This window comes from Brachyhypopomus gauderio, chromosome 3 (genome assembly GCF_052324685.1).
Source record: "Brachyhypopomus gauderio isolate BG-103 chromosome 3, BGAUD_0.2, whole genome shotgun sequence".
Classification (NCBI taxonomy): domain Eukaryota; kingdom Metazoa; phylum Chordata; class Actinopteri; order Gymnotiformes; family Hypopomidae; genus Brachyhypopomus; species Brachyhypopomus gauderio.
Genome location: NC_135213.1, coordinates 15,432,894 through 15,454,559, shown reverse-complemented (window position 1 = coordinate 15,454,559; position 21,666 = coordinate 15,432,894). Strand labels below are relative to the sequence as shown.

Below are 21,666 nucleotides of genomic sequence, written 5' to 3'. Positions count from 1 at the left end.
TGTGAATATACTGAGAGGCAGACCCAAGTGCCGGCTCGGTCTGGCACAATAATATGTGAGAAAAGTAAAAGTAAATGTGGAGTTAACGCATACACACACACAGTGGCAAAAACTCCAACAAAAAAAAGACGCGGAAAAACTCAACGCGCAAAATGAAACTAACCGGGAACACTCGGTAGAAAAGGGAAACAAAAAACAACGCGGAAGACTCAATGTGTGAACTGGCAAAACTCACCCGTAGCGAGAGGGTGGAAAAAAAATAACAAAGGCAACTAAAAGATGCAGAAAAAACTCGTCGCGCAAAACCGAAATAAAAACACCAGGGGAAGAATCTGGATACAGGCAAAAAACGCCGCAACAAAACAAAACCTTCCCAAAATAAAAGAATAACGAATAGGAAGAGAAATAGCTTGGGGAAAACTTGATAGGCCAGAGAGAGGCACAGGAGATAAATACTCGAATAAGTAAAAGAACAAGAGAGAGGGACAGAGAAAGAGTAAGGTGGCGAGGCACCTTTAACTTGAGAATGCAACAAGAGACTGAGAGACAAGAGAAAGGGCTGAGAACGTACCGGCATAACCAAAACGAATCAGCAATGATCCGTCTCCAAAAGCTTCCTTAAGAAGCCATGGCAACAGGTGAGACGGATCATTGCTGATTGCGTGGATGTAGTCTAGGGCTGATTCGGGTGTCCCTAGTGGAGGTAGATGGTGTGGCATCCGAGCCATCCCTGACACAAAGTTTAGATAATGCTTCATAGCAGTGACCCATGTTCTCCAGTTATTGGTCCAGGGTTGAACTGTTCATTTATTGTGATGGCTGGGGTTGGTTGGTTTGTTGCTGTGCTTTCTCTCACTGTCTCTGTATCTGTTTCTGTATCTGTCCCTGACTAATGTGGCACTGGACAAAAGTGTAATACAAATTTAGGACAGAGAATTTTTTTCCTGTAAAAGTTGTGATCTTTTATTTAGGGTTTTTAGATATAATTTATTATAAGATAAAATACATTTTTAAAGCAGCCCTGAAATCTTCTATATAGTGATATCTTTTTTAAAAGAAATTCCCTGCTTCACTGATTTCAAACCTTTCCACAAGAAAAACTTCAAATTTCAGATCATTTTGTTTTCAGTTATAATATTGCACAAGATATTTCATTTCCAAGAACTGAAACACCAACACCAGTTTCACCAACTGTAACTCCAGTGCCCAGGAACTTAACTTCTAGCCCATCTGGCCCAACTCTTACACCTGTGTCCACTCCCAGTCCTGCAGTTACTCTGACTGGACCAGCTGAAGCTGATGCACTTCCAACTTCAGCTCGAGCCATAGCACCTGCTCCCAGGACATTAGCCTGAGCAGCTGCAGAAGCATTTGGCCCTTTAGCTTCTGCTTCAAAGATGCTAAACTCTGCTGCAGCTCGTCCTACTCCAGCCTCAGCTATAGCTCCAGCTTTCGGGACGCGCTTTCCTGGTTCATCAGTAAAGGCATATGCATATGTGTATGCGTTGGCATATGGTCCTTCAGAACGTACATCTCCTGGCCTGTCATAATAGTCGATCACATCAAGAATGCCCTCAATTTTAACATGTGCACCAACATTTGCTTGCAGACCAGCGTTGAGTTCGAGTGGACCAGCTGAAAGTGTTGCGTTTCCAATCCCAGCCTGGACCACAGCACCCGCCCCCAGCAGATTGAGCTCAGCTTGTGCAGAAGCATGTGGCCCTTTGGCTTCAGCCTGTAAGATGCTCCTCTCCACTCCAGCTCGTCCTATTCCAATCTCAGCTACGGCTCCAACTTTGGGAATGCGTTGTCCGTGTTTGTTGGTGAGGCCATTTTTATATTTGCCTGTGTCAGCATAACGACCACCGCTGCACTTATTTTTTGGTCTATCAAAGTTATCAATCACATCAAGAACTGCAATTAAAGAGAAGTAAAGAGAGGTAAATAATTAGTGAATATATTTTTGTGTAAGTTCGTTTCATTATGGTAGCCTATTTGTTAAACAGTATTTGGCTTCTTTACCCTATATTCTTTTATAGCAATTTTGAAATGCTATTCTGTACCTTTGCTATTTCTTTTTCAGGTGTAAATGTAGAAATTTGTGAAAATTAGATATTCCTTGGGTTTCATATTTTGTACATAAACTATTAGGCCTACATGTGGTTGTGATGTACTGACTCAGTAAAATATAAATCGCTTCCTAATAATATTCAGAATTTCCCTATGTAGAACTAACGAGGGAATCTTCCTGCTGTTTTCAAAACTGTGAAGACTAATGTAAAACTCTTGGGGGCGCTGTGTCACTTCTTATTACAGTCAGAAGAACCATGTTACTGAGCTACAGGATGGTAGCGCAGTATCCATAGTTTCTACTATGGAAAAACCATCCGTAATCGTCAGTTGGAAACCATCAGTAATCTAAATATGAAATAGTTTTCTTAACACCAGACAGTGCAGACAATACTGAATTTTAATTTAGAATTATTTAGAAATATAATGCATTTCTGTCTTTGCAGTAGCTCTAGTACAGAATATATGAAATTAAAAGGCAAGTTTGACTTCTATTGCTTTACCTTGGCTCATCTTGGTAATAAACAGCAACTGCAAAGAGAGTAAACCTACAGGGTATATGACAGTGTTGGTAACATTTATGAAGCTGATATGTAGGCTATCATAAATTATCAATTCACAATATGACACATTATAATCATTCTAATCTAGTTGTAGTTACATGCTGAATAAGAAACTACAACACGAAACTTTACAAAACACAGATCATCTTTCCATAGATTTACAATAATTGCACAACCAATAAGTGGAGAGAAAAAAGCTGTATTCAAATCTAGCGCATACTCACAATAACGATGTTGGAAACTTAACCAGAAATAAACACAAGGCAATGACTGGATCCCACCTGTCTCTTCTGTTTGTTGTAGTTTGAAGAAAGATGTGACAAATTATCCAAATTTAAAGTGGTCCCAGTACTTTCACTTTCCTTTTTACACCGACCTATTAGTATTTATCCTGTAGCAACAACTAACGGGAATGTAGGGGAATTTCTCAGAGGAAAATGCTAGAATGAAGCAAAACCGAATATACAAGTGCAGAGGTGGGGACTCGAGTCACATGACTTGGACTCGAGTCAGACTCGAGTCATTAATATTAAGACTTTTGACTTGACTTGAAAAAATATTCAGAGACTTAGACTTGACTTGGACTTTTACACCAATAACTTGGGACTTGAATTGGACTTGAACCTGTTTACTTGCAAAGACTTGATTTTTTAACCCCAAATCTAAATTTTAAAACGCATATTAATATTTATAAAGTGTGCCCCATTAATTTCATTTCCGTCCTTCTGATGCAGACCGGTCCTCTGCTTTTCCACACTCTGTACGTGTGTTTGTGCATGAGCTGCAGCACAACCAATCAAATGGGGGGTTGGCGAACGTAAATTTTTACCGGGCGGGGTGTAAAATGGACACAAATTAAGTATTATATCGCGATCGATCGATCGCCATTGGTTGGTGCCAGAGCGAACTAGTAACTCATTGAATCATAGATGTGGATCAGAGGTAAATAAACTAGATTTTTTTCCGGCGTGAGAAATCGGATGTGTGGCGTGAGAGCGTGTGAAGACGGTCAAATGTGTGTGTCTCACGCTCAATGCGTGAGGGTTGGCAACCCTGGGTTCTGTATCTGAACTCGGGGAAGAGAGCCTCTCTCTGTCACCATCATAATATCCAGTTCTATCTCAGCATGGATTGTGTATTTGAAGACGTCTACGTCGAGAAAAAAATATATTGACAAAAGTGGAGCGAGTTTTCAGCTATGGGGACATCATTCATCGTGCACAAATGACATACAGACTTTTGGCCAGCAAATGCAATGCAGAATAGTTTACTGAAATGTCTAAAGTTGCAGATTCCTGTTAATTGTTCAGTTCTTATATTTGTTTGTCTTGTGTCACTCACACATGGACACACATGTTCTCCAAGAAACCAGATAAGAGAAGAGAGGGAAAAATGCTGTTATGGTTCTTTGTATTGTACTGTGAAAATATCAGCACTTTTTATTTGAACATGGAGTTCTACTTATGACTTTTTCACAGAATATTTATTTCTGGAAAATTGTAGTTTAAAGTATGAATATTTTTGCAGCTAAGTTTAACAAATTGAACTGCAATAAAGAGGTGTAATTTTAATTTTTTTTTATACTTCATGTTTTCAGTTGCACATGTTTTATCAAGATTTGAGGAGAATACAGATTTAAAAAAGAATTTACAATTTAAATTTATTTACATTTAAAATATACCTGCAACATTGGTAAAAAATATTTTAAAAAAAAGACTCGAAAGGACTTGAAATTCCAAGTTTCAGACTTGGGACTTGACTTGACTGTTGCCTGTCTTGACTCGAGACTTGACTTGACTTGAGTGTCTTTGCTTGAGACTTGACTCGGGACTTGAGGTATAAAGACTTGGACTTACTTGAGACTTGCAAAACACTGACTTGGTCCCACCTCTGTACAAGTGTATTAACGATAACAAAAAACGGAACAGGATGAAAGACCAAATGGCTTTGATTGACCCCTCCCCCAACAAATAGGAGTGGGATGATGCAACTGACCAGAGACGGCACCATATTATGGGCGTTATGTTCAAGCAGTGCCCATGAGACCCCATACCTCCAGTTTGTACAGAACATTGCTCCTTAACCAGTTAAGAATCAAATAAATAAATTGGACAAAATATGTGCTAGTAGCCTACTTACCAGTTACAGTAATTAAATGCTGCATTTTATGTAAATTAACCATGACGAGTATGGCAAGGAATTCTCACCTCACCACGATGTTGAGGATGTAAGACAGATGTGCCAATTTTTTTTATTATTTAAATCTTCTTTTTTTGGGGGGGGGGGAGTGTTCCTATCTTTCTTGTGGAATATAAAATAGCTACCTTTGTACGTATGTATTTTACGCTGCATTGATTGGACAAAGCTCGGTGTAAGGGGTTGTGTTCTTTGAAACGCTTTGCATTATGGTAATTATAGTGTCTAGTAATGGAGTTGTGCTGGAGTTGCTGAGTAGCCAATGCTGTCCCGCCCTTTTCAGTTTCCTTTCTTGCTTTTTATGTTGGCCACTAGGCTTGTTTTGTGTAGATACACATGGTGTCTGCAGTAAATGCCCAGTGCTTCACTGGTGACAAAAAGGAAAGAGTTTAAGGGTATTATCCCAGAACAGGTGGAAAACAAAACTGGTTCTGGCCCTGGAGTTTGGAATGGTAAGAAGCTCGCCTGAGCCATTGAGACCACAGTCGAGAGGCAGAAAATAAGGAAGGATAACACCAACCACAAAGCTGGCAATCACATAACTAATGATGCTAACTCCCTGCTGGCAGAACTTACCAGTTCTGTGGTGTTAACTGGACAGGAAACTACAACATTTAAAATACCCACACTCACCAGAAGACACACACTCATGAGCCAGGAACATGAGGTGCTCAGAATAGTCACAAATCCATACTGAATCCTTCTATCTTTAATGCAGTTAAAATGGCCATTAAATTAAAATAAAGTATGGTTACCTATTTATCTGAATTTTCCCATAATGTGTAAACAATTTTACTTCCAACCAAGAGTGGTAGCCGAAACCTAAACTGCAACTTTGGTGCAAAGTTTATTGAGGAATACCTTAAATGCTGAATGATTATATTAATTTATTGCAGATTAATTATAAGATATAGAAAATGAAAACTCAGCCGACAACTGACCCATATTGTGCATCAAAGGGTTTTAAACAGAAGACATGGACAGGACTAACACTAGGAATGGATCCATACATTACATTACTCCCCCTCAAAGCGTGCCACACTGGGGCACGCATGGACGACTACAAGGGGGACAGACCAGGGGCAGACACAGAGCATCATATGGGGAACCGGGATACACGACAGGACGGTCGACCACATGAGACAGGACAGGGTCATGGGGCAAGGGGCGCTAGGGGAGACTCAGACTGACTGGCACGGGAAACTCGGGGGAGGGACAGGGCAAGGCAGGGCTGGGAGCCGACACGGGGGAGGGACCAGGGACCGGAGATGAGGCTAAGACAGATGCAAACACACGTTGGACCACAGACACCGGTACGGGAACAAAGTGGGTTGTGATCTGGGGAACCAATACAGGGACAGGAACACGGACCACAGTACCAAGCACAAACACATGATTGGGTATGCAGACACGAAAAGGGACATGAACATGGACTGGGACCAACAAAAAACCTGGTATGGAACATGGCAACAAGGGAAACATGGGCATAGGGAAACAACCTTTTGAGAAAGCAGACATAATGTCAAGGTCCAGGACCACAGGTGGGCAGAGCAGTCACTGTGGGAGCCGGAGGGACCTGCAGACAGTTCATGGGGACCGGGGAAGCCAACAGGCGGTCCGCGGGGACCGGCGGGACCAGCTGACAAGCAGCGGGGAAGGGTGGAGTCCACTGGTGGGCAGTGGGGACTGGCGGTGACCCCCTCCGGGTCGCGGGAACGGGCGATGACCTCCTCCAGGTCGCGGGAGCGGGTGGTGACCCCCTCCGGGTCATGGGAATGGGCGGTGACCCCTCCGAGTCGCGGGGAATGGGCGGAGACACCCTCCTGGTCGAGGGAACGGGCGGTGACCGCCTCCGGGTTGCGGGAACGGGCGGTGGCCTCTCCTGGGCCTCCGGCGCATACTCTGGCTTTTCCTGGGCCTCTGACTATTGCTCAGGCCACTCCTAAGCCTCCGTTCAGGCCTCCCCTGGGGAGCGGATTATGTGACATGCTTCTCCATCTGGCAATCTGATGCACGAGTGTGGGTTTGGTGGTTGCCAGGAGAACGGTACTTGTCTGACTGCATTGTGCCAGGTGTAAAGTTTGGTGGAGGGGGGATTATGGTACGGGGTTGTTTTTCAGGAGCTGGGCTTGACCCCTTAGTTCCAGTGAAAGTAACTCTCAATACTTTAGCATACCAAGACATTTTGGACAATTCCATGCTAACAACTTTGTGGGAAAAGTTTGGAGCTGGCCTCTTCCTCTTCCAACATGACTATGCACCAGTGCACAAAGCAAGGTCCATAAAGACATGGATGGCAGAGTCTGGTGTGGATGAACTTGACTGTCCTGCATAGAGTCCTGACCTCAACCCGATAGAACACCTTTGGGATGAATTAGAGTGGAGACTGAGAGCCAGGCCTTCTAGTCCAACATCAGTATGTGACCTCACAAATGCGCTTCTGAAAGAATAGTCAAAAATTCCTATAAACACACTCCGAAACCTTGGACAGAATAGTTTAAGCTGTTCTAACTGCAAATGGTGGACTGTGAAAGAGCATTACTGTGTTAATCAACTGCTAAGCATAAAGTAAAGCGTTAACAATTAAACTGTACATCACATTCCAAGAAAGGTCTGACAGACATACATTCTGAGAACATGAGTGACCTGTGTTGACAAAGGAAGACCTCAGTCTGCAAGTGCACTCGACCTTTCGATGCACTTGTGGTTAACTCGATGCACCTGGCTCTGGGCGAGTTTATTTTGGGCGCATGCCAGAGATCGAGGTGTAGGGAGGTGAAGGGTCGCAGAACGTTGGTGTCGGGGAAGGGTGAGCGCTGAGACGCAACAAGTGCACCCAGCCGGAGCGCTGAGACCGACAGGTGCACTCAACCGTTTTGCTGACAAGGATGTTGCACAAACCGGCACAGAGGGAAAGTGTGGGGGGGTGACCTCTGTGTTAACCTGTGTTACTTGGAAGAGAACTAATAGAGAACTGAAGAGAGAATGGTATAAAAGGAGAGAGTTCGCCCAGCACATGGCTTCTTGTTCAGACTCTGCTATTTGACATACTTGGCTTTGATAGACTTAGGCAAGGCAAGGCAAGGCAAGGCAAGGCAAGTTTATTTATATAGCACCTTTCATACACAACGGTCATTCAAAGTGCTTTACAAATGAAAAGAAAACACAGAAAAATGTAAAACAATAGATTTAAGAAATTAATCACATATATAAAGAAAAATATATAATAAAATAACATAGAATGTAAAAAGTACAGTAAATAAAATAATAAAAAGTAAATAAGATCTAAAGGGGGGGAGCAAAGATAAGAACAGTAAAAATAAAATGTTAGACTTAAACATAAAAAAAGAAACAAACACAATAAAATCTAAAATAGGAAGCATGATTAAAACAGTAGATTTAAAGGAAGTTAATGATGATAAAAGTGCCGTTACAGAGTAAAGGTAATTAAACTGAGCTGAAGGCCTGCTCAAACATGAAGGTTTTCAGTCTGGATTTAAAGGTATCTAGTGTTGGGGCTCTTCTAATGCTCTCTGACAACCGGTTCCATTTCTGAACGGCGTAGTAGCTAAACGCCGCCTCTCCATGTTTAGTTTTTACCTTAGGCTGCACTAACTGACCAGTTCCTAATGATCTGAGAGTTCTGCTCGGCTCATATTGTTGGAGCACATCCAATAAATATACTGGTCCTACACCATTAAGACATTTATAGACCAGTAATAGTACCTTAAAGTCTATCCTGTAACATACGGGTATCCAGTGTAAGGATTTAAGGATGGGAGTGATGTGCTCCCTTCTTTTACTCCTAGTGAGAACTCTGGCAGCTGCATTTTGAATCAGCTGAAGCTGTTTAATTGTCTTTTTTGGGAGTCCAGTTAGGAGCCCATTACAGTAATCAATCCTACTAGAAACAAAGGCGTGGATGAGTTTCTCCAGGTCTGCTTTAGCCATACAATCTCTGATTTTGTTAATGTTTTTGAGGTGATAGAAAGCTGATTTGGTGACAGCTTTGACATGACTGCTAAAGGTGAGATCAGAGTCCATTAGTACACCAAGGTTACGTACTAGTTCTTTAGATTTTAGGCCTCTCGAATCTAGATAGGCAGCTAGTCTGTGTCTTTCATTGCTGTTCCCAAATAAAATAATCTCCGTTTTATCTTTATTTAACTGCAGAAAGTTGTGTTTCATCCACTTGTTTATGTGCTCAAGGCATTTACACAGTGAGTCTAGGGGACCGTAGTCGTTTGGGCAGAGGGCCATGTAGATCTGAGTGTCATCTGCATAGCTGTGGTAAGATATCCCATAAGTATGCATGATTTCACCCAGAGGAATCATATATAAATTAAATAAGAGTGGCCCAAGAATTGAACCCTGGGGTACACCACAGGTCACTGGCACAGTCTCAGAAACATTACCCTCCATTTCCACAAAGAAGTTCCTTCCTTTAAGGTATGAACTGAACCATTTTAGGACAGTTCCTGAGAGTCCAACCCAGTTTTCAAGTCTATTTATGAGAATTTTGTGGTCAATAGTGTCAAAGGCAGCGCTGAGATCGAGCAGTAGAAGAACAGACATGTTTCCTGTGTCTGTATTTAACCGAATGTCATTGATAACCCTAATTAGTGCAGTCTCAGTACTATGATTAGGTCTGAAGCCAGACTGAAATTGGTCTAGACCAGGCGTACTCAACTAAAACTGTCCGCGGTCCAATTTTGGCAGATACCTGTGACCTGAGGTCCGGTGCGGCGGGGGTGGCGAACGTAAGTTGTTGAGGGGGGGGGGGGGGTCGCGAGCGTCGCGAGCGTCACTGCAGTGTTCTCCGAAACGATAGGCGTTTTGTCCGAAACGATATGTGGTAGAAACACCCCTCAAAACAGGGGAATGAACATTTACCTGACCAATTTTAATGTTGCTATATGTTTCAGGTTTGAAAAGTGCTGGAATTTAGGTTAAAGTACTTTAAAATGCTTGAAATTGTAACTACTTGGTTTCACAACAAATATCTGTCTGACTGAATAGTTCTCTTGTATTAGGTTAACAAATACGAGCCTCTTGTAATTCCAGGACGAAACATGAGAGAACGTGAAGACGTGAAGATTGGGCGTTTTTTAAATAAACAACCGTTAAATAATGTGATAAAAAGCGAATTATTTCGAGTATATGTATAAATATTTAACTTAATTATGTTTAACATGCTGGGAAATATTGAAATGGACCTTGAAAGTGACGTACAAGTGCTTGAATTCCACCTTATAAAGGTGTATGAACCCAGAAAACGTGACTTTGTTCATTGCGCTGAAGCGCGGCGCGAAGTTACAAAATTCGAGAGGTGCACGACCTCGCGAACCGACAGCGCGCGAGGCACTCGCGCACACGCGGAGCCACAGCGATTACGTCATTTTCGCCGCGCGGACCCTCGCGTCGCAACAACCAGGCAGGCTTGTTGTTGAGCGGGGGTGGGGGGTGGGGGGTGGCGAACGTAACACGGAGTGTTTTTTCAATAGCCCTGAAATAAATGCTCCGGTTTTGTTTTGGTCCGTATCCAGTTAATCAGGAATGAGATTGGGTCCGGACAGGACTGCGTTCGGGTCCGGATCCGGACCGCGGTCCGCCAGTTGAGTACCCCTGGTCTAGACAGCTATTTGTGGACAGAAAGTGCATAATTTGCTTGAAGACTATTTTTTCTATTATTTTTCCAATGAATGGTAGATTAGAAATTGGTCTATAATTATTCAACAAGCTTGTATCTAGGGTTTTCTTTTTCAAGAGAGGCTTCACAACTGCAGTTTTTAATGCACTCGGAAATACACCTGACATGAGTGAGGAATTTACTATTTGAAGAATGTTCACAGATATTGCAGGAAAGACATTCTTTAAAAACTTGGTTGGTAATGTATAAAGGCTGCAAGTGGATGATTTGAGATGACTCACTGTATCGATTAAACCTTCTTCATTAATAGTACTGAACTGGGACATGTTGAACATTTTGCGTGGTTTTGGAGAGAAAATCGGCTCGTTAGTGGACGTAGGCGTACAGATGGCTTGTCTGATATTGTGGATTTTAGTATTAAAGAATTTTGCAAACTCATTACATCTCTCAATTGAAACTAGCTCAGGGGCCATATATGTAGGTGGGTTTGTTAGTCTGTCAACCATAGTGAAAAGCACTTTGCTATTGTTAACATTATTGTTAATAATGCTAGAGAAGAAGGATTGTCTAGCTTTACACATTATTATATTGTAATCACGCAGCCTATCTTTGAAAATCTCTTTATGTACGTGAAGGTTGGTTTTACGCCATCTGCGCTCAGCCTTTCTGCATTCTCTTTTTTGGTGCTGAACTGAAGGATCATTTCTCCGTGGAGCTTTCTGCTTACATTGCATGGCTTTAACTCTAACTGGTGCAATCTGATCCAAGATACTGGCAGTTTTTGAGTTGAAACTATCCAGCAGAGTATCAACAGAGCCTGATAGTTGGCAAGGTGCAGAGCACACTTTGGTAACAAAAAGTGCAGCAGTCCTGTCATTAGGCAACTAGCCCTAGTGCACTAGATACATTGTACCTTGTATACTCTGATTAATCTGCATTTGGTTTTATACAATATAAATAGAATACAAAAGAACTTTTGGTGTCAAGACTTTATTTGAATCGTCCAGTCAACAACCTGTCGGTCCATCGGGGCGGTGTTGGGGCCCGTCTGGGTCTACAGAAGGAGAATTAATTTTTCTCCAACAGGACCAACGTCATATCGAACCCTTTGGATTAGGAATGGGATGTCACTTAAGCTCATATGTGAGTCAAGGAACGTGAGCAAATACTTTTGACAATATAGTGTATATACACATAATCCTGGCCAACTACAGTGGCCAGTGACCCCATTAGCCCCCTCTCAAATTTTTTAAAGAGGGGAAACCCCACTGTGGAGATTTTACATAAAACAACATACAATAGCATGCTAGGACTAAACATAAGCACACAAGACCAGACAAACAAGAGGGGAGTGATAATACCATCATGCACTCAGGTCAACTTCATGTTACAAACAAACACACACAGCGTGATGAGTGGTGACAGGCTTCTACTCCAGCTCTTATTTAGACAACACATATTATGTTGTCTAAATGAGATTCAATAGCTTTCACAGGCTCCTTAAGACAGTATTATTTTTTTGCTGTAAAGGTTTTGTAAATTTCATTGTTTTAATAATCTTATTACATGATGAATTTCAGACCACGCCAACAGGGCGGCATAGCATACGTATGCATGGCAAATCATGACACAGAAGATAACTGAATATGCAGGATAAATATAAATGGTGCAATCAATGTACAAGCATTCGGGAGATGCCACCCTCTGGTTGTTGAGCAATACATTTGAATTAAATTTGTATGAAGTAATGAAATACAGTTTGGTATCTAATCAAGTGCAACACGTGCAGATTGTATAGAATGAAGTATTCAGAGATAAAATGCAGTTATTTACAGCTAGTGTAAGTAAAGATGGTCAATAGATATGTGCAGAGTAGATAAATTACCTGGGGAAATGCATGTGTGTGTAATGTAGTTTTGTGTAATGTAGTGGCATTACAATGCACAGGGCAAAGAAAAATAGCATGGTATAAATAAATGTGATAAATACAGATGAATCATACAGATAATATACAGATTATCTTATACCACTGTAGATAGGGCTATACAGATGTGAATTGAAGAGGAACACTGTACAGATGTTGTGTGGATGGTAAGGTATGGATAGAGGGGAAGAAAAGAATGGTCTTTGGGGAAGAATTAAATAAGATGACCGCTGTGGGAAAGAAGTGGTTTCTGAATCTGCTTGTGTTAGTCTGCAAACTGTGCAAATGATAGAACCTGGGGGAGGAGCTGAAAAGAGTATGGCCCGATGATAGGAGTCTGAGAATCTTACATGCCTGGTGCAGGCATCTCTTCTTGTGGACCTCCTGTGATTGCCTGTCAGCAATTCCCTCTCAGCTTAGTAGTCTTTTAAGGGTCACACTGTCAGTTCTCAAAAATTAAATGTTGATCATGGGTCAATACTCATTTAAACCTTAAAGTAATCAAAAATAATCCAAAAGTAATTAGTTAAAAGTAATTGGAAAAGTTACACTACAATTACATTTTAAACAAGTAACTTGTAACTGTAACGAATTACATTTTTAAAGTAACTTACCCAACACTGCATAAAGGTGTGTGAACAGGTTCATAAATGACTAAGACCAGAACCGGTTCCAATTTTCCTGGGGCCCTAAGCTCAATTTTGATAAGGGGCGCTCCTACCTGAACATGTATGTGCATGCGACAGCACTATTAAGACATCACTATTTTTTCCTGTAAAGGTTTTGTTCTTTTATTTAGTTTTTTTAGATATAATTTTACTACATAATAAAAGAAACAGTCCTGAAATATTATATACAGTGATATCTTTTCAAAAAGTAGTTTCTTCAAGCACTTGAAATTCCCTGCATCACTGATTTTAAACCTTTTCACAAGAAAAACTCCCAGGACATTAGCCTGAGCAGCTGCAGAAGGATTTGGCCCATTGGCTTCTGCTTCAAAGATGCTCCACTCTGCTGCAGCTCGTCCTACTCCAGACTCAGCTATGGCTCCAGCTTTTGGGACGCGCTGTCCTGGTTTATCAGTAAAGTTTTTGCAGTGATAACCATGGGCATCCAATGAAATTCTGACCAGAGCTGATGACTCTGTATCAATCAATACCCAGAAGTGCAAATACATATATAGGTTCAATATCACAAATCTACAGGAATTAAAACCGATACCTAGAAGAAGTGCAAATGGTCATACGTACTGTAACATACAATGGAAAGTACAATAAGAACAAGTGGTTGATTTTCACTGTCAGGTGGTTCCTCCTGAGTACTGTCAGGAAGCGTGGTGTGGTGGTTATAGTCCAGAATAGAAAGCAAAATTCAGAATTGCATACAATACATCTGAGATTAGACTAGTTTTTCAGTATTACAAAAATCAATACAAAAGCCATTTCCAAACAGCGGAGAGGCTTCAGTGTATCTGAGACAGACAATATCTGATTACTGGTGACAGCAAGGTGGTCAGTGTGTGGAGGTGAGCCGGGTTGTCGACGGGCCCACAGCAGGAACCACATCATCCACAGCACACTGAGTCCCAACAGCAGCAGCAGCAACACCTCAGGCTCCTGGTGGCTCCTCCCAGCAGCACCACATTAAGCCCCAGGAGCCCGGACAGGAGTAGATATATATGAGTACCAAATCTGAATGTGAAGCAAGCAAACAGTCCACACTGTGCCAGGTTTACTTAAACTCAAGCCTATAAGGCATTCTCTTTCCATGCTAGTGTTTTGGTTCAGCTCAGCTTTCATTCTAATGCACTCAAATTATACAGATTAATGTCAATCTTACTACACAATGTAAGTGTGCTAAAGAACATGAGGTTCCACCCTGAGTGAGACACCACGGTTTATCAGGAATGTCTGCATAATGTCTGCATTTCTTCATGTTTGCTTAATTGTTTTTAGATGAAGAGCCTAAATCAGTGAATCGTAACCTTGCTGATATTAACATGGGCATTAACCTTGCTACCATAATTCAGGAAATGTTATAACAATATCTGTGTCAGTGGGAACTTGTCACTATAACTTGGCATCGAGTTTTCACTTTTTAAAAATAAGTCAAGAAATAATTACAATTAAGAGATATTTAATGCTTGAGCAAGCAATTTATATCTCTCCTACTAATTGTACCTTTGTCTCTCACTGGAATGAACCATTTGATGTTTACTTACAAAAAGGAGACACCTCAGTTTATTTACTCAACCTATCAGCGTCTTTTATGCTGATATATTATGTGTTGCACTGAAGGTCTGCAGACAGTTAAATATGACACTATGGAATGTGAATCACAGAAAAGCAAATACCTGGGACAGTGTGACTGTGAAGTGACAGCTCAGAGGTAAGCGTACATGCAGCATTTCCTGAATGTGGAATCAGCGTTAAAGTATACTGTGTCTAGTACAATGTTTAGCTGAGGTAGAATATATAAATCATCAGAAAGACAGTCTACAGTACTATATGTTACTCATTGCCAGTGTGGGCAATGTTAAACTGTTAGATCATCACTGTCAACTGTAATGCTGCTGTAGCTGAAGTACAGTCAATAAAAATAACAAGATAAACAACAAAAAGAGAATATGTAGGGAATATAAACATACGCCAATGTACTTTACCTTGTTTAAAAAAATACGACAAAAAATGTTTTTACCCTCACGTTTGTTAGAGTAACCTGATTTTTTATGCAGATGAGACTTTTACAGCTTTTTAGATGTTTTTTTTTTACAGCTTTTCAGTAGTTTATTTTTGACAATTGACAAAAATCACAAAAAGTGAAGGAATGAGTGTGATGGGGTGAAGGATGTTTGTATCACAGTGTGTAGCGTTAGCAGACACACAGAACACTAAAACACTCGGGAGACATGGTCAAAACAAGCACTGGCAAAGAAAGACGCTAGACAACATGCACACTTAAGTGTTTTAACTTTTGCATGATTTCAGTAAATCACTTACACAAATACTACAACATAACAATTGTAGCATGTTCCTTTGAAGAATGTTTAATATTAAAATGTCAGAATATGCATAGTTTAACAGAATCAGTAGCTATAGGAACATTTAAAAATAAGTCAACTTTACATCACTCTGCTTATCTAAATGCTCTAAGCACTACATCTATGGCCTTAACCATCAGTTCAGAATCCTGATCCTAACATACTATGTACAAATGCAGGGTCCAGACCCTGATAGTCTTCTGCCCTGTTGTAAATGGTCATTCAAATTGCCTTTCAAATAGCCACATTCAAACAGACCACCCCATATGTAACAAGTAAATTTTGACTGTATAAGATGAAACTGAATGTCTATGTTGTGAGGCAGAAGCGGAGGGGGGGGGGGGGTATTTATTGTCCATAGCACAGTAAATGAGACGCCACTCAAGTAAACTAGGTGCATTAGGCGCTTTTAGAAAGGCTAGGTAGAGTGGCACACTCCACACTCTAAACGAAGGTTACTCACATTAGCCCACAGCGGAAGCTCGCTCTAAGTGTAGACTGAGAGGAATGTGCAGCACTGGACGGTGCAGGAAGCCGGGAGTGGTGGCGATGTGATGGTAATGGGAATCAGTATGATGGTGATTGGGAATGAGGAATTGTTGTGTTCTGGGTGTGTCTGGGAGTGGGTGTTTCCCCTGAGGACCTGGGCCAGCCTACTGTGACAGTAGACTAGATATTTGGAATTCCTTTGGATCCCTGTACAAATGAGACTTAAAAGCAGTGAGTTTTCTATATGAACGTGAAGTCTGGCACTCCACAACTAAATGCCTGGTTTGGTGTATGTAGCGAGTAAAGGATATAAGCATATTACTCAGCATTACACAATTTGCAAATATACATATTGATCCCAAGTCCAAACCTAAAATTACCCTTCAAATGCCAAAGCTCAGAAATAGGAACAGAAAACGCTAACCATCAAATAACAACATTGCTGGTTGCAAGCTTGCTCAAACTAAAAACTGTATCTATGTAACTACATTGAAATACAACTATTTATATATAAACCTATATAACATTTATATAAACCAGAGTTCCTTATATGACAAGGAACTCTGTCTTCAAATTCACATTCAAGAACATACCAAATGAACAGGACACTAGGTTGCATAATTTGAATGTAATGTGTGTGTGTGTGTGTGTGTGTGTGTGTGTGTGTGTGTGTGTGTGTGTGTGTGTGTGTGTGTGTGTGTGTGTGTGTGTGTGTGTGTGTGTGTGTGTGTGTGTGTTTCAGAAGGAAACTGAAGCTTCTAGACACAGTTCAGCAGTGGATTCCATAAGACTTCTGTCTCAACGTCATCTTCAAAAATGAGGATTAAATACACTCTCTGTTTCTCCTTTCTCTTAATTGTTGCACTGGTCATCATTCAGAGAGAGAACAACATAATTGAAAAGTAAGTCCATTGCCAAAGTAAATTGCAAAATCCAAATTATTTGTCTTTGACTCTCACTCTCTCCCTCCTCTTTGTTTCAGACAACATATATTTATTGGCATGACTTCACACAATGAATAATATGCATAACAAATTGAAATGAATAACCTGAAAATTTGTGTTCTGAGAAAGTGCTTGCAGAGATAATAACAACATAAATAATATTTGTGCCAACAGGACTTAAACACAAGCCTTGTGTGCACCTGGAAATATACTGATTTTCATATAGGCTCACACTGCACAATGCTCTTGACAGGGATGTCAACAATCGTCACACGCCGCCACCCCCTGTGAAAATTTGACACAAATGCCACTAAAAAATAAATTTGTTTTGAATTATTATAGTAGGTAGATAATTTTGACTTGGTCATCTTATAAGTAGCTCGCTAGCTGAAAAGTTGTGGGCACCCCTGTTCTAAAAGTTACTGCTCAAGTACTCAAATTAAAAAGCACAAGTATGTTTTGTTTATAAAATTGTTTATATATCACTTACAAAACTGTCAAAGACCACAAATTCAAGTGTTCTGTATGTAAAAACAAGTAGCGACTGTTACTAAAAGCACAATTCAACGTGACATCACCTTTATGATTGCCAGCTAAAGTGAATACTGCAGCACATCATGAACATCATTGGGTTAGTTAGCTAGCTAGCTAAGATAACTAACCTAGCTAGCACTTACTGATAGCTCAAGCTGGTGTGTCTTCAGTGCGTTATATTTGTCATTTACCTTGATGTGTTTCTTCAAGTTCTAAGGTGAATTTTTGAAGGCCAATATTTCACACTCTTCAAGAGTAGGCACTTCATCCCATAGGAATTTTCTTTTAGTCCAGCAAACGCAAACATTGTCTCTAGGTAGGACCAGTGTGGTCTCTTTCCTCACCCTCACTGCCACGATCACTCAATGTTGAAAGTATGGAATGTGCTGAAAGTGGTGAAGGAGGTATTGCTGGCTCTTCCATCTCAAATCGGACTAAGGCTTACGAAGCTCAAGTGTTCAGGGAAGACAGGCAGCAGAGTAAAAGGCAGGACGTGACCGGAGAATGCGTAGTTTTCTCATGAGACAGCCTGATCACTTGACCCAGTGACCGCCATCCGATGATAATATAGGTTTGATTCCCAGCTAACGTGTTTATAATTGTAACAAATAACTACTATATAGCTCGTAAAAATGTGTCGGTGTAAATGTATTAAGCTAAAGGAAAATATGTAGTGAAGTAAAAAAATAATAATACTCCAGTAGAGTACAGATACAGCATTTTAGTACTAAAGTACAGTAGTGAAGTTCTACTTTGTTACTATACATCTCTGCTGTGGAGCCTCAAAATACTGTGCTGAAGATGTCAAAATACAGGCTGAGTAGCTTTGTGTTTGTGTTTCTAAGGGTTTCAGATAAGCTCAACTCGAAGCAAACTCCCCAAACTCCTCTCCTGGATAGTGGATTATTCTGGAATGCTTTGGGACAGAATGGCTCTAGCCTGAGCCAGACTGACCTCTTATCCTACAAACGCACAAAGTGGTGGCTGGACAAGAACTACAACAACCTCAGTGGCATCACCCTGCCATCCGTGCCTGATGGAAGGAAACACATCCTCTTATTGGCCTCCACCCGGACAGGTTCCTCTTTTGTAGGTGAGTTTTTTAACCAGCAGGGGGAAAATATGTTCTATCTGTTTGAGCCACTGTGGCACGTGGAGCGTATGCTGACTCTGGAGGGTGGTGGGACCAACGCTTCTGCTTCGGTCTCTGCCTACCGCGATGTCCTGCGTCAGCTGTTCCTGTGTGACTTCTCCCTGCTGGAGAGCTTCATTGATCCCCCTCCACAAGCTCACATTACAGCGGCACTCTTCCGCCGTGCATCCAGCCAGTCGCTGTGCAACACCCCAGTCTGTACACCCACCGTGAAGAAGCTGTTTGAGCGGTACCATTGCCGCATACGCCGCTGTGGCCCACTTAACCTCACACTGGCCTCTGAATCTTGCCTGCAGAAGCAGCAGCTTGCCATAAAGTCTGTACGTATACAGCACCTGGAGACATTGCGCCCCCTGTTGGAGGACCCGCGCCTAGACGTGAGGATTATCCAGCTGGTCCGGGACCCACGTGCAGTGCTAGCTTCTCGCATGGTGGCCTTCTTCAGGAAATACAGGAGCTGGAAAAGTTGGGCCAAAGATGGAGACATACCTGAGGATGATATCGAGGTAAAGAAGCTCAAAGGGAACTGTGACAACATCCGTATGTCGGCGGAGGTGGGTCTGAAACAGCCCAGCTGGCTGCGTGGACGCTACATGCTCGTGCGCTATGAGGATATTGCGAGGTTTCCTCTGAGAAAAGCTGCAGAGATGTACCAGTTTACTGGCATCCCCTTCACTCCCAAAGTGAAGCAGTGGATCCTGAGGAGCACACAAGCCTCTAGTGACGTAAGCGGAGTGTACTCCACCCAGAAGAACTCCACACAGCAAGTGGAGAAGTGGAGGAACAGCATGCCCTTTAAACTGGTCCAGGTGGTGCAGAAAGTGTGTGGCCCCACTATGAGTCTGTTTGGCTACACATTTGCTGAAAACAGTGAGATGCTAACCAATAAATTAGTGAGTCTGATTGAGGAAAGGACTTATCTATGACCATGCAAATACTGTTTGTTATTTATTTGGAACACTTATAAGAGACACAGTTTGATGTCATGATTTGTTTAATTTTTTTAGATTAATGGCTCTGTCCCAAAATACATCCAACTGACTCCTTCATAAACCTGATAGTAAAGTAAATCAGTCTGTATGATCTATGGCACAGGTTTCAAACTCAAGGCCCACGGGCCAAATGTGGCCCGCCACTTCATTTTATGTGGCCTGTGAGAGCTTAAAAGCCAAATTGTCCAAAAATAATAATAATTTCCAGTGAAGTGACGGCATCTCAATACTGCAGTGTTTCTATATCGATGTGATTTTCCCAGCAAGTGTAATTGAGAAATACAAATAATGATCCCAAAATGTCCAGGAAGAGAAACAACGATGCAGATGGAAGGGGGAAAGCAAATACATGTTTGTGCTTCAAGGAGAAAAACGGGTATGAAGCGGTGGTGGTTGTCAAAGAGTACAATATATGTCGGCATTTTGTGACCAAACACCGAGCTAAGTATGCCAAAATTAGGCATCAAGAAAAACAACAAATTGCCAAAGAATTAAAAGGCAAACTACAATCGCAACAGAATGTGTTCACAACCACAAACGAAGTGGCAGTAAAAACTAGCTTTGTTGTGGCTGAAGAAATCGCCCGTGCTTCAATCTTTTTCAGAGGGAGCGTTTTCAAAGCACAGTTGCTATTTTCACAGTTATTTGATATTTCTATTTTTTGACCAAAGTAAATGTGATCTTTGATGTTGTTTTTCTTTATTCACTTGGATTGTTGGATCGTTGATAGATGGAGTAATGTGGGTTTCATAACCTAACAAATTAAAAGGATTTATGTTATAATAAAGCAACAAGCAAACATTTTGAGTCCTGTTGATGTTATACTGCCTCATGCATTCCAGAATCCATATGCGGGGCATCGGGTCATTGGCTTTTTTGTAGTCAATCCAGGTGGTGCACAGGTTGGTTTGCTTGGACCTACAGCCTTGGGTGTTTTATTGACCATTATGCTATTATGCATATTCATCTTAGACTGACGTTCAGACACCCAAACACACCTCCCGATGAGGAGGAGCTGATACTGCCTGCAGCATTAGACATGGTCTCTGTCATGCGTTATGACAAAAGTGCTGCAAAAATAAAAACTATCCCTCTGTCCAATGACACTGTTGCCAGATGTATAAATGACATTGCTTACGATCTTCAAGAGCAACTGAGAGATAAACTCAAAGACAAACATTTTGCCCTACAATTTGATGAAGCAACAGACAGCAACAAAGACGTATATACATTTTGACATGACAAACTCACTGTGAGGATCTACTTTTTTGTAAATATGTCAGAAACAGAACCACAGCTGAAGAGCTATTCAAAATACTGGACTGTTTTCTGACTGAGAATGGACTAAAATGGGAGAACTGCATTGATGTTGCAGTGATGGAGCACAGACCATGGCAGGGATGAGAAAAGGAGTTCAGGCCCTCGTCAAAAAGGCCTCACACAATGCCAAGTGGACACACTTTGTTATACATAGAGAAGCACTGGCTTCAATGCACCATTCCTCTGAATTAAGTGAGGTTATGACTGACATCAAATGCGTGTGTCTCACGCTCAATGCGTGAGAGTTGGCAACCCTGTATTTGGAAGGCTTAATGAACTGAATCACCAGTTTCAAGGGAAAGATAAACACCTTCCTCAGGTAACAGACAAGATCAACTCTTTAACTCGGAAGCTTGCCATGTGGTGCAGGCAACTTAATGAAGGAAAAACAAAGTAATTTGAGAACCTGCATGAATTTGTTGACACTTCTGACTATGATGCCACCTCAGTGATTCCCTGTATCAAGCAGCATATTTCATCATTGATGGGATTCTTTGAAAAGTCCTTCCCTGAAAAAAAGTTCCCACTATGATTGAGTCAGAGATCCTTTCAATGCACCAGCTCCAACAGGTTTCAGCTCTTCAGTGTTAATAAGGACCTTATTAAGGTGTAGGCTACTTATAACAATTTTATAGATAAAAAATGATACTACAGTGAGTGTATAAAAAACACTTTTTTATCCCATTTTGTCATGAATGGGGTTTATACGCCCACTGTATTTATAGTCGCGGCAGAGAGTACTGACCAGGGTGGGGGTGGGGTGAGTGTGTGTGTGTGTTTGTGTGTGGTTT

The 21,666-nt window shown here is 41.4% G+C and overlaps 2 protein-coding genes across 4 annotated transcripts; one reads left to right on the top strand and one right to left on the bottom strand.

Annotated features, from left to right (window-relative positions):
- Nucleotides 1-974: 974 nt before the first annotated feature.
- On the bottom strand, nucleotides 975-3,404 carry LOC143509752 (uncharacterized). Of its 3 annotated transcripts, none has more exons than XM_076998577.1 (3): nucleotides 2,858-3,404; nucleotides 2,574-2,601; nucleotides 975-1,914 (listed from the first exon to the last, which is right to left on the bottom strand). In XM_076998577.1, exons 2-3 carry the CDS (start codon nucleotides 2,581-2,583, stop codon nucleotides 1,130-1,132), a joined length of 795 nt encoding a protein of 264 aa, XP_076854692.1. In that variant the 5' UTR covers nucleotides 2,584-2,601; nucleotides 2,858-3,404; the 3' UTR covers nucleotides 975-1,129. The 3 variants fall into 3 exon arrangements, with proteins under 3 accessions (XP_076854692.1, XP_076854691.1, XP_076854690.1); XM_076998576.1 differs by having other exon boundaries at nucleotides 976-1,914; nucleotides 2,574-2,618; nucleotides 2,915-3,403; XM_076998575.1 differs by having other exon boundaries at nucleotides 977-1,914; nucleotides 2,574-2,618; nucleotides 2,858-3,402.
- Nucleotides 3,405-14,718: 11,314 nt separating this feature from the next.
- On the top strand, nucleotides 14,719-20,337 carry LOC143509751 (carbohydrate sulfotransferase 3-like). Its single transcript, XM_076998574.1, has 3 exons — nucleotides 14,719-14,791; nucleotides 16,675-16,834; nucleotides 18,256-20,337. The coding sequence occupies exons 2-3, from the start codon at nucleotides 16,749-16,751 to the stop codon at nucleotides 19,487-19,489; spliced, it is 1,320 nt and encodes a 439-aa protein (XP_076854689.1). The 5' UTR covers nucleotides 14,719-14,791; nucleotides 16,675-16,748; the 3' UTR covers nucleotides 19,490-20,337.
- The last annotated feature ends 1,329 nt before the right edge of the window (nucleotides 20,338-21,666 follow it).

Bases quoted from the DNA above. Each gene is read 5' to 3' on its own strand.
- LOC143509751 (XM_076998574.1), top strand. From the start codon at position 16,749: ATGAGGATTAAATACACTCTCTGTTTCTCCTTTCTCTTAATTGTTGCA. The intron at 16,835-18,255 runs GTAAGTCCATTG...TGTGTTTCTAAG, and splicing joins GAGAACAACATAATTGAAAA to GGTTTCAGATAAGCTCAACT.